General features: G+C 45.0%; 1 protein-coding gene across 2 annotated transcripts in view; it reads left to right on the top strand.

Moving 5' to 3' along the window:
• The first annotated feature begins 6,639 nt into the window (after positions 1-6,639).
• LOC108931338 (ceramide kinase-like) overlaps positions 6,640-13,070 on the top strand; it is a 30,101-nt gene continuing 23,670 nt past the window's right edge. For both annotated transcript variants that reach the window (XM_018747057.1, XM_029259065.1), the window contains exon 1: positions 6,640-7,055. In XM_018747057.1, the coding sequence (XP_018602573.1) occupies positions 6,902-7,055 (154 nt within the window). In that variant the 5' untranslated portion in view covers positions 6,640-6,901. The remainder of the gene's footprint in view (positions 7,056-13,070) is intronic.

The raw sequence follows: 13,070 nt of genomic DNA, 5'->3' as shown, positions 1-13,070 counted from the left end.
AGTCATGGAAAAGTAGGAGAGAAGGTTGCCGCCCTGGGCTAAAGAGGCTAAATAGCTAATGCAAACGGGGTGTGTTTAATAACAGTGCTTTAATAGAGATCACCATGGCAACAAAACACAAGCAGGCACTTGTGCTGAGCACACTCTCAGGACAGGAGCAAGCAGCAAGTGACCAAACCACGCAGGATGTGGAACAGCGGCCGAGAGCCACTCTCTGCTCAAAGTCCTAGGGCTACAGAAGTCCCATGGTGCTCGTGAAGAAAGCAGATGTCTTGGAGGAAAAGAGCAGGGTCTGGTTCACTGAAATGGTGGTCAAGTATTTAAAAGATGATTGCACTATAACAACTCAGCTAGATGGTAGCTTGTAGGACATAATTATGCTGCTTTTCTGGGCAAAATTAAGAAGGAAATGGACCCAACCGATAATTGATACAAGGTAGAGATGGTAAAATACCTTTATACGGAAAATATTTCAACCACCGACGTCAACAATTCCACTTTCCACACTTTCCCCACCGTAGATGATTTTACGCAAAATAACACAACAGAACGGTAAACACTTTTTCTGTAAGCCTTGATCCACCTTTCGTTTGACTTCTCAAAAGAACTCTGACAATTAGATCCTAGTGTAAGAACTGAAAGTGAATTAAACACAAGGTTGTTTGGCATTGAGATCAAGAGTTACAAAACTGCCTCAGTCAGAGTTTTCCAGCAGCTCTTACAGCTTTTCAGAAGACAAAAACCTATAAATAAAAGTCAATTAAAAATGTACAATGCCCTGCTCAGTAAATGAGTCTCATACATATGTGCCAGTAAAAAGCAAATTAAACATTTTTGCCCCCAACAGGTTTACTTTCAATAAGCCAACATTACCATAACAATGTGGAAGATGACTATATATTATTACCAGCAAACCACATTTATTAGGAGCTTGGAAAAGTGTCTACCTGGCAAGGAAGTCCAATATAATTCTCTACAGAGCTCCATTGTGATTAAAGGTGCACTGTTTTCTCAGATGTAAGAAAAAAATCCATGCCAAAGAAAATCCAATTTATCATAAGGCTAACATTAAAGCTGAGAGAATTGAAATGGAATGAAAGGGTGTGGGAGTTTAACAAAGCCCTCAAGGTGAACAATCATTATGGATCACAACAGCGGATGAAACGCAGGGGGGCTCGGCACTGTTAGTGTGAGAACATCTTTACGATCCAGCAAGAAGCAAACCTTTTCACATCACTAACTGCAGAACAGCCACATAAAACAAGCCAGGAGCTGTGGGGTGGTGAACCTCTCTAGATATGGAAACGTTCCCAGAGGATTACATGGACAGCAAATGTAATGCAAAGTCACATGTGTGTTTAGGATCATGGCCCAAGTTGAACCACTAGTGTCTAAACACATGACATTCCCAGTAAACCAGGATTATTTTATTACACAAGTGCATACCGGGAAGCTCTGCAGCTGCTCACCCTCTGCTGCTGCTCTCAGGGTTCGAAACAAACACATTCACAGACATCACAGAAAGTTTTGTGTCCTCTATCAACAAGTAGCTCGTCATACTGTCCTAGTGTGTTGCGCGCTGAAGATGTCAATAGCAGAAGTGAAATTTCAAAAAACAAGGTTCAATTTTCAAATCAAATTAAGCCTCGGTAAGTCACGTTCATACAAAAAAGGCATGAAACACATAAGCTAGCAGAACTAAACACGGGAGTCCTGGGCTGTATAGAAGGGCCATAAGATGTGAGGACCAGTTGCTCAGCCTTAGACTCTCCCACCCTAGTTGATGCTAAACAAAAACTGCCCCACTGAGCTATTCACAAAGGTCTTTCAGAACACACCTGTGGGTGTGAGGGGGTCACGGTCAGCTGACTTTTTATATGCTTAAGAGAAGTTGGTTAGATTCAGAACTGTTTGTTTTATCAGTTGTAAACAGTTCGTATCTTGGAGCTGTACGGAAGGAGTAACGATTGCACAGTGCAGTGTCAGCTGTTAATCTGTCAACAAATTAATGTCCTAGTTAATGTTCTAACTCCAAAGACATGCTGTCCAGGTTAACCCAGTGAGTAACACAGAGAGCGTGTTCCACTGATGTATGGATGAGTGACCGATTATTGTAAGTAGCGTATCTAGCAGTGTAAGTCACCTTGGTGAATAAGGTGTGTGGGCTGATAACACTATACAGAGTTCCGTGGAAGTCATTTTGGAGAAAAGCATCTGCTAAATAAATAAATGTAAATATAAATAATGTGAAAATGTAAAATTTACTTATCATTTCCAAGATTTATATCAGGAAAATGGTTTGTCTCAATGGAACAAGAGCATATCTGGAGTACATTAAAAGCTATTTTTAATCAGCAGTATTATGCCAGTAACACAAACATTTTGATTTTTAAAACTCCTGCATCTTCTGGAATCTGAAGCAGAACACTGAAGCGCAACTTTATATCATTGATCCACTACACTTTTGCAGGAATTTACTACACTGGTAAGAATAATGCAGAGGTGCACAAATATGAATAACAGCCCACAAAGTTATATGAATAACTTTGACAAAGCGTATACACTATACTGCTGATATAAATCACCAAATATTGTCAGAACACACTCCGATTATTATTATTATTTATTTCCAGCAAACATCAACACAAATGTACGAAATAGCCAATAGGTTTATTAACTTTAGTCTTCACGAGAGTATGTATTAACCATGATTTGGAAACGAAATCTGACGAACCTGGAACTTGGTACTGGTAAGATTATTTTAGATTTCATTATTATACATGATTCATACTAGTAGTAAAATTATCGACCTTTTTTCCGTGTTTTTTTTAATTGAATTTATTAAAACACCGCACCAGGCAGGCAGTTCAGGAGAACAAAATTATCCACATATAGTTACCAGCCGGGAATTTAAGAATACCTTTTCAAAACTTCCAGCCACTGCTTGGCATACGGTCTTTGGTTAACAATATATTTTCTCTAAAACACGAAAAACACCACGCACGACCCGACTGAGTGAGTGAGATTCGATCTAAGCTGCGCTCGTCTGCCTGACGACTCAACTGTTAGAGTGAATAAACCACTACTTGCAGAAATAACGGCATTATTTATGTTTTTCTATATATCCCCTTTGTTCTTGTTACGCATTTTGTAATTGTGTCCTGGTTTTATTTATTATGTCTGTACTGAAATTTTAAAATTTTCACGAAAAGGGATATATCCGCCATATTGACTTGGTTTTCCCGCAAGAAGTGTGTGGTTTTTTTTTTTTTCTGTCTGGTAAGAACTGTAGAAACGATTGGCTAGTCTTCAATGACCTCATCATTTGTAGTCCAATCAGAAGTGCCATGTGTTGAGCATGGAAACATGAGTGAAGCCAATTATGATTGGTCATTTAACGTGATTTAAGTAAAATGTTTGACCTTATCAAAATGTGTGGGATGGCAAACAATGTATCAGTAGAGTTCATTACATAGTGTCTGTCATACTTTATTCCGATTTCTTTTGTACATTTTTTTTTTTTTTTTTTGGAGCCTCAACTCATACTTAGTTCATGTTTTTCCCCTAATGAACTATTTATGCTATTAAATCACACAGGCACACACACAAGCTGCTTGGTGTACCAGGGCCTAGCCCAGCAACACAGGGTGTAGGGGACAAACCCAGGGTGGGAACCCATCTGTTGCAAGGCACCCCAAGGGGGACTTGAACCCCTAACCCACCAGAGAGTAGGACCTGCTCAAACCGGCTGTGCCATCTGGCCCCCGTGCTAGTAAGTGCTATATTTATTTTATATGTTTTACTTTGTTTTCAGCATTTGCAAATTTCAGAGAAATTTTAAATCCACTTGAGGAATGTAAGCTTTTTTGGCCAAATAATGTAGTCTCCATAGGTGTAGATCGGGGAAAAGAAGACCTCGGCATTCTTAGTTTCCATAATGTTAGTTTTCATAATGTTCCATAAGTTTCGATAATGCAGCTTTTGTTGGAACACAAGGCAAAGGTCAAGAGTTTTACAGCCAGGAAATGTTGCTCTTTCCCCTGAGGAACCACATTCTTCTTCTTCTAGGACCAGTACCCCAAAAACGCACCTTACAAACCACAGGAGCAGGTACTCACCCCAGTACCAACACACACAGTCCGCTAGATGGTTCAAAAACTATTTACCATACCAGTAAATAAATACTCTTGTATGTAAATCACAAAAATTTTCAGTCCAGTTCCCGCTCCTCCTCTTAGGGGGTGGCCTTGAGTAGTGTGGGATGCTATGTTGCTCCCCCCCAAAGACAGGGCAGTATCTCTGCTGCCTAGCTGTCTGTTGAAAGACTCCTAGCACCAGCCCAGTGTACAGCTTTACCCCTGGAGGCACCCCTGCGAAGAAGAGAGGGAGGGCTGGGCACCTGCACCGGAGTTAAAAGTTGGTGCAGGGTATACGACTGCTGTGACAGGCCTGGAGGTCGAGGCAGCGATCTTTGCTTTTCATCAGCCCAGCGTCGGTCCCGATTGAGCCCCTTGGTGCACTTGTGCAAGGTCCCAGGGTGCTGACATGGCTTGCACCAACCGATCCGCACTCCACCTAGCAGACCGGCTACGGAATAAATGACCACAGATGCTCTTTGTGTTCATTCACCCTGCCCCAGATGCGGTGGCAAACACTCATTCTGCACACCCAGGCATCCCGTGGCACCTCCTTCTGCTTGATCACCACTCTTTGCTGCTCTTTTGCATGGTGGCTGATCTGGCCCTGAAAGCAGGGGACATTGCACAGTGCCAAAGAATCAGATACTTCACCCTGTACTTCGGCTCCAGCAGCAAACTTGTGGTTTTTGCTACCATGGCACCCTCCTTTTGGGCCGTGTGAATGAGCTCATGGTATATGCTGGCAGTTTCCTTCTTCATTGCGTGGATGTCCTCTGTAAGTGTGGTGGATGGCCCAAGGCTCAGGGTTTTGTTCCCTTTGGAAACAGGGAGTGTGTTCTTCCCCCGGAGTCAGAGGCACTTGTCACACCCTGGGCATCTACACTTTTGGGAAGATAGCTGCCACCCTCCACTGCCTCTTCTCAGGGTTCAGAGAGAATCGCCTCAACCTGGCCCCCTGTACCCCGCGGCCTCTCACAGTGCCCTTCTGCAGTCTTTGGAACCGCATGCCTCTGGCACCCGGGCATCTTTGGGCACCTGTCCTTCAAGACACCTACTCAGCCTCGGCTCTCCTTGTCCCAGACTGCTCTGCCATCCCTACTCGACCCACTGCTACTAGAATGGCTTCCTATTACTGGCTGGTTGTCGCTCCTCCACTTGTCATTATTAGCTGTTGCTGGATTCAGTCCCTCATTGCTTTCACCCATCCCACTTCTGATGCCAGTGGAACAAATGCAGCCAAGGGTGCAGATGGTGGAAAAATGATATCAATGTGGTTTCCATAATTCAATATTTATTAGAACAACACAGTGGCAAGAGTTTGCAGCCAGGAAGGGTACTATGGATGGAGATATTGTTCTTTCACCTGAGGAACCATATTCCTCACCCATAGCTCGCCTTTCAATCTGCAGGTACAAATACTCGCCACAATAAGAACACACACAGTCTCCTTCACAGCTGAACAACTATTTATAATACCCAGTGCTCACATGCAAATCACTGTTACTTACAGTCCAGTTTCTACTCCTAATCCTAGGGGACAGCCTTGAGTATCATGGGTCTTTACAGTGGAATTGCTCTTAACCCAAAGTAGTAGTGTCACAAACCCTCTCTTAAATTTTGAAAGTCCAATGGAAGTTCATTTTTCAGATCAAATGAGTTTATTTACATTTATTCATTTAGCAGATGCTTTTCTCCAAAGCAACATACATCTCATAGAAAATACAATGTGTGCATTACATTAGGAGAAAGAGAGACTTAGATGCAGAAATACCATGAAATAAAATGATGCTCTTCTTGGACGATCCCAGCTAACGCTCCGCAAACTTGATGATGCTGATGGGCTTAAAAGACATCTTCCCAAAGGTTACATTTTTGTACAACTGGATCCCTGTACCTAGATATTTTACAATTCAATCAAGATATACATGTCTCGTCTTTGGAGAACTGTGACTTTAAAAAAGCAATGAATGGCAAGTACTTATTCGAAGAAAATGGTCTGAGTTACTGGACCATATCTGCATAGTGTGCTGACTGGAGCCATTTCTGTCACATGTTCAAAATTTACCCTCAGAGTTAAAAATAATGGAAGCTGCATTGTTTTGTTTGTCCAACTCCCTTTTTCAAAAGTGACTTGTGATGATTCATCCATTTGTACGGTAGGGTACTGCATCACTTGCATCATTTCATGGTAAAGGACCTTGATCAAGGGTACTAAGGAGGGGTGCTCAGACCGCAAACCTGGCTGGACAGTCAGTCCTAACAGGGAACTGTTGTCCCGCTCCACTGTACGCAGAGCCCGATGTAAATGGAAAAAGCATGGATACATTTACACAGTAAAACGAGTAGAGCTGCCAACGTTTTCACTGCTCGCTCTTTAGTTGTAATAATTCTGTCTAAAATGCGAAACGTTTGCTGTAGCTCTCTCTTTCACTTTCTCACACACACACACACGCTCGCGCGCGCAGTTTTGTAAGGGGTTTATCGTACGCGCTGACGACACGCGCGCGCGCACAGCGCCGAACGTTCTGCACGAGCGAAGGGAACCGCTATGGCAACGGGCACGGCGACGGGCTCGCGGACGCTGACGGAGAAGCCCTGAGCTGAGCTCTTATAAGCACGGTCGCGGCCTCTGCAGGCGCGCGCACACCCGCGCAGAGACACCGAAAACAAACAAACAGACAGAGAGAGCGCGACTGAGATGCGGGAGATCAGATAACGCAGCGAGCGGCTCTCCGGCTTCCCGCGGCGGGCGGACACGAACAATGGAGAAGCAGCCGAAGCTCCTGTCCTCGCAGCTGCTGCTGAAAAACAGGCTCTTCGAGGTCACCTTACAGCGAGCCACGCTCAGCTGGAAGGACACGCCAGCGGCGGGAAGGAGGCGCGCCTCGGGGGGCATTAACGGCACACTCAAAGTGGGTGAGTAACAGATGGGGGCAAACGAATGATTATCATGTGTCTGTGTGTGCGCGCGCGCGTCTCGGACGTGTGAGCCGACGCGGCGCGAGCGTCCTCCGGCGCTCAGTTTCGGTGCGGTGCGGTCCGCGCGCCGGGCTCGAGTCTGCGGCGTGAGCACGTGACCCGCGGAGTCGTTCCCTCCGTGTGTCTCGGTTCGCCCTTCATCCCGTGTCCGCCGAGCGCCTCGGACCCGTTATTCCGTATTCGTTTCCGGCCGCCGCAGGCCCCTCAGATGTGAAAGTAGAGACACTGACGTGTCGCGAGGCGGCCGATCCGAGGCTTTGTTCTCGGCTTGTGCCGGAACTCGGGTTCGTTGGAGCGCGAGCTACATGATTGTCTGGACAGCGGAGTTACTTCGACACTCCCTAAATGTTCACTGGCAGTGATCTGACCCTGACTGACTTGAACAAGAAGCAATCTGTCACGACATGTCCAGGCAACAGATTTGATCGTAAATATCCAAGAATAAGTTATGTGACATTAAATGTCTAACGGTAAGTAATCTCTCCCTGAATGTTCAGCACAGTGATCTAACCCTAAACATGAAAGCACATTCAAGATGGACAGGACAAGATGTTACACCCCATGTGTATATCACAACAGCTCTACACAAAGGACGCAATCCATCCAACTTTGCCACGAAGCCAGAAAGCAACATGATTCAGCCCTGCCAACAAATACATCTCCATGACTCGACAATGAGGCTTAACTTCCCTCCCTAACCAACACAACTACAGGGTACCAACATGGCTGTTTCATTGAGGTTGTCAAGTGGGCACCTCCCTTCGTTTGTGTTTTGTTGAATTTGGCCCACGACCCTGAAAAGAAGCCAGGACCCATCCCCCTCCACACATGTTAGATGCTCTTCACCCACATAAGGAATCTCCGCTGGCAGAGTGACCAAATTGTAAATGTTGTGTAAAATAACGTGGTCCTAAATACTGGGACACGAGACCGCGTGAAATTGCTTTTAACGTCTCATATTGCTAAAAGTCTGTGGTAAATTCAAACTGTACCGTGTTACAACGTATGACTTCAATCCCTGAAAACGAAGAGCCTCGCATAAAGGCGCTTTGGTAAGAAAATGAAACCCCGTAAGCGGCAAAAAAAAGTCATGGCACCGGCTTAAATCGGAGGTGGAGTTGGAAGTTTCCTGGGCATCAGCCCACATTGTGTGTTTCTTTCATGATATGTCGAAAGGTCGCAGGTCACGGGTTCTTTTCTTCCCACCTTAAAAAAAACTGTTTTCCGGACTGGTTTGTTCGGATGTCCCAGTTTGGCTTCACATAAAAGATATACATATACTTGTGTCCAGCTTCAGGAGAGCAGTTCCTAAACAAAGTGGGTCCTTCTCCGGGTGTGCTGCCCGCAGACGCCCTGCTGAACAGAGGACGGTTCACCCCTGCTGACGTTCACACTCGGGTTGCATTACTTCTCACCAGGGCTCTCCAGGGGGGACCACTGGGCTGGGTGCAAGACAAACCTCGGAGCGCACGGTGGGGGTGAACCGCATTGTCGAGACTGAAATAGAGCGTGGTGCTCACATCTGATGGGAGGAAGCTCCATTGCCTCAAATTAGCATCCTGCTTCTAAAGAGAGAAGTAACTTGTAATTTGTGCCTCTCACCGGGCGTGGCCTTCGTACCGCAGGCAGAAGCCTGGAGCCGTTCCTCTCGTCCCTTGAGCTTGTCCGTGCGGAAGCTGTGCAGCACTGTGGATCACTGTGGTATCACTCCAGCTCTGTTTCTTGCTGTCGTGAACGTAATGACCAGAGGTCAACTGCTGTCGTTCGGCCTTGTTATGTACCACGACCGAATCTTATTAAAACAATTTATTCATTTGGCACGTGTGTTATTCTTTGTCTTTGTTGAGCTCTAGAACAACTTTATTGGACCCCCTGGAAGTGATGTTATTACCAAATATGTTTGATGTTGTTCCTCGAACTGCAATGTATTGGGCGTCTTGCAACGACCCAAACTTAGGACAACAGTTCAGTCAACTTTATTATATTATTTTTCGAGCCCTGACAGCTGTTCTGTTTGCTATAGGATGACATTAATCAGCTGCATAGCACCATCTTTCTTTTTGTTTGTGTATCTACTTGTAGTAGCATTTTATTTATAAAATTCATTGTTTTCACAGAACATTTTTTTGTGATTTCATTCAACTTCCCTTTTAATTTAAATGTCTAGCAAGGAAAAATTTGAATGTTATGGTGGTGCGGAAAAGAAAAGTTAAAAAAAAAAAAAAAAATTGATTTATAAATGAAAGGGAAAATAATGATGTAGCATGTAAATATAATACTGCGCTGTATTTGTATTATTAGTTGTATATATTAGTATTCTTTTAGCAGAAATACCATATGAAATTATTGACATGTAAGAGTACATAACAAAGCCCTATTATACAGTTTACCATTCATTGCATGTTAATTGTTCATATATCCTTATGGTCTATATTATACAGTACAAGGGGATTTGCGCAAACGATGCAGCTGTTGGAAAGAAACCCTAATGTAAGCTGAGTACCTGCAATTACTATACTGTGTAATTACTGTATTTACATGTCATACACATGAAATTTTTCTAAATTTCCTGTCTATGGCAGAGCCAAGCGACTGCTGTTTGCCGCCGAGCCATTAGATGGCAGTAAAGAGCACCCATATAAAATAGGATTGTGGGAACATTTTAGGTCGGCTGCCTCTCTGCATGACCACAGGGTAATTAGGGCATTGGACTTGAGGGTCAAAGGGCGTGGGAGAAAATGCAGACTCCTGGATAAGTGATCCAAATCCTCTGTGCACACACAAAATGCGGTACCTACACACTTCAGAAGTGCCTTGTCAGCTTTCTTTATTAAATATTAACTGCTACTTGGAAACTGTAAACGTGTTAATACCCCCTTGCGTTTATAATGAGTGCTTTCAAGGAAAGAGTTTTCCATTGATGGGGTTTTTTGCAAAGGAAAGAAAAACAACTGAGGCAAAACGGAAAGTATGCCATAATGGCTTTGATATGTTTGGTTGATTTAGATAATACCTTGATGTTTGGTTTTGTAATCACCTGTTTCGGTCCTATCCGAAGCTCTCTGTAGTGAAATGCAGGAGCACATGATGTGCCATAGCACATGCAGCACAGCACACGCACATCAGTTCTTCAGCGTTCATCCTCAGTGTCCCATGACAGCAGATCCGTGACATCGGGAGTGTACTTTACTTGTGTGATTTCTGTGTTTGCCCACCTCGAGTTTATGTGTGGCACAACCAGCACAGCTGGGGGTATCGGATAGGAGTGCCACGTGCTGGAGCTGGCTTGGCTCCTCTCATCGTCAGTGCTGCTGCTCCTCTCCCAGTCAGTTTAGGATGCAGTCTCTGCCCCATGACCTCATTGTGATCATCTGGTTTTGTCACATTGCCATCACCTGCCTTTCTTTATCTCGGACCTTTCTCCGAAGCCAATTACAATGATTTACCTGTTTATACAGCTGAGTACTTCTTACTCTATCAGTTCAGGGTAAGTGAAATGATCAAGGGCATCGCAACAGGAAGGGGTTTCTGTTCTGGGTTCTTGGAACGCAAACAGCAACTCTAAGCACTATGCTGCCTGCGTTTGGTGTTTGAGAAGATTGAAGTCTCTACAGCAGAATGTCCCCTAAGCGTGTTCATCCCTTGGTATGAAGGGGATTGAATATCAGATACTCTTCTTTCATTACCTGAAGGCTTATATTTGACCATAGAAGCTACTTCCAGAAGCTTGAGTCTAGCTTTTGAGGAGACAGGTTTCACGCTCTTGGTGCTCACTGAAGCGGCACTGAGGCTCAGTCCTTTAGAGCACAGTCCTCACATGCCCTCGGTTAGAGGAAGTAGCATTTCTCAGCAGATCCGAGGCAGTTTCCTCCTCAATCATGCTGTCTGAAACAGCCTGAAAGCCTTGTGGTCTGTATATTGCAAATGTCTTACAAGAGGAATGGGTCGTAGACAAAATAATGGAAACCCCACAGGAAAAAAGAACTTAACTTTGAAGTGAAAAAGATCACACGACTGCAAAGCTGAGTCATATTGGGTTGGTTGCCAATGAGCAGTGTTTGTCCCTGTAAAAGAGGTCTGACAATGAGCACTTTGATATGTGAGTTTTCAAAGTACTATGAGGTAACGAACAGAGTTCAAAAGAGGCCAAATAGTCGTTGCCCAAAATGCAGGTGCTTTGGTCAAAAAAAGTACAAAATGATTTGATGTGCTAATCAGAAGAGTCTCAGAAATAATGAGAACGTATGCCAAACATGGACAAACTGCATTGGTTTAAAAAAGGAACAGCGGTTGCTCGCTAACAATAGACCGCACTTCTGTGACCCAGTCTCAACCAAAAAATGGTACGTCTTGAGCTTCAGAGCTGGAATTTATGGCAGGGCTGCCTTTCAGAAACTGCTTGTATCCAAACCCACTGCCTATAACGTGGTCTTAGGAGTACAAAACCTAGTCCCCTCAGTTATGGAAAAAAGGTACAATGGTCTCATGAGGAAGGGGGGTGCGGTGGCGCAGTGGGTTGGACCACGGTCCTGCTCTCCGGTGGGTCTGGGGTTCGAGTCCCGCTTGGGGTGCCTTGCGACGGACTGGCGTCCCATCCTGGGTGTGTCCCCTCCCCCTCTGGCCTTACGCCCTGTGTTGCCGGGTAGGCTCCGGTTCCCCGTGACCCCGTATGGGACAAGCGGTTCTGAAAGTGTGTGTGTGTGTGTGTGTGTGTGTGTGTGTGTGTGTGTGTGGTCTCATGAGTCATCTTTTGTGAGTCATCTTTCAAGCCAAGGGATCCCTTCAAACCACAGTGCCTGTTGCCAGCTGTTAAACATGGTGGGGGATCCATAATGGTGTGGGCAGTCACCTTGTAGGAGAAAGCAATTGGGCCCAGTAATTGTTCTGCACTGCCACACAAGCGCTAAGGTATATGAAGCCATTGTCCAGGGCCAGGTGCACCCCATGATGCAAAGACTGTTCATTCACGATGTTCCAGTATTCCAGGATGATATTGTTCCCAGGATGAAGTCAAACATCTACCATGGCCTCCCCAATCAACAGATCTAAACATCATGGAACCTTAGTGAGAAGTTCTGGAGTACAGAGTACAAAGTAGATTTCCACTTCTTCCATCCCTCGAAGAACTGCACTCGTTTCTTCTTGAAGAACGATGTAATGTCCCACAGCACACACTTGTGTGACAGCACTCCGACAAGGATTGATCCTACTCTAAAGGCAAAGGGTGACCCTACTCCTCATTATAAACGCATCGATAGGTGGTTGCATTATCTTGGTTACCCCATGTAGGTGTCAGGACATTTACTTGGGATTACAGCAAGAAAAGGACGGTATGCACCTGTGTTGAGCAGTAGCGAGTGCGTTCTTAGAGCCTGAACAAAGTTCGCGATAAATGGAAACCCCCGAGATCCTTCTCAGGGGACACAAAAAGGTTCTTAAAAATGCAGCAGTGCACAGCTTTTTGCGGGTACAGCTTTGTCTTCAGAGAAATAATAACCACGTTGACGCGCTGATCTACGTGGCTCCGACAGTCCCCAAAGAGGTCTTACTCTTTCATACAGCCTCATGCAGCTCCCTTTCCTCACTCCGTTGTGAATATTTCATATCGAAGCTTATTTTTGGACTTTGTCATGCTGTGCCCGCCATATCATCCCACTGTGGTGTAGCCTGAGAGATGGCAGCAGAGTTCCTGCAGGGACACAGTGTCTCTGAGGGGTCTAGAGCCTGTATCTGCACACTGATTTTGAGCTTAAAGAAATGGGAGCATTCAGCTTGACATCGAGGTTATGTTCTCAGCTTCTGACTTCTCCTCTGAGAGCTGGTAAAAGTAGGGTGCAATGAGTAAAGTCTCCATGGGTGAAGCACCATGTGCAGCTGGAGATGTTCTCCATGGCCACACTTATTAAAGTGGTGCTGTTGTGATGTTCGAGGTCAGGACACAACTGGATACCC

This window comes from Scleropages formosus, chromosome 2 (assembly GCF_900964775.1).
Source record: "Scleropages formosus chromosome 2, fSclFor1.1, whole genome shotgun sequence".
Lineage (NCBI taxonomy): Eukaryota > Metazoa > Chordata > Actinopteri > Osteoglossiformes > Osteoglossidae > Scleropages > Scleropages formosus.
Note: the sequence above shows the minus strand (reverse complement) of the source record. Positions and strands in the feature narration are given on the sequence as shown.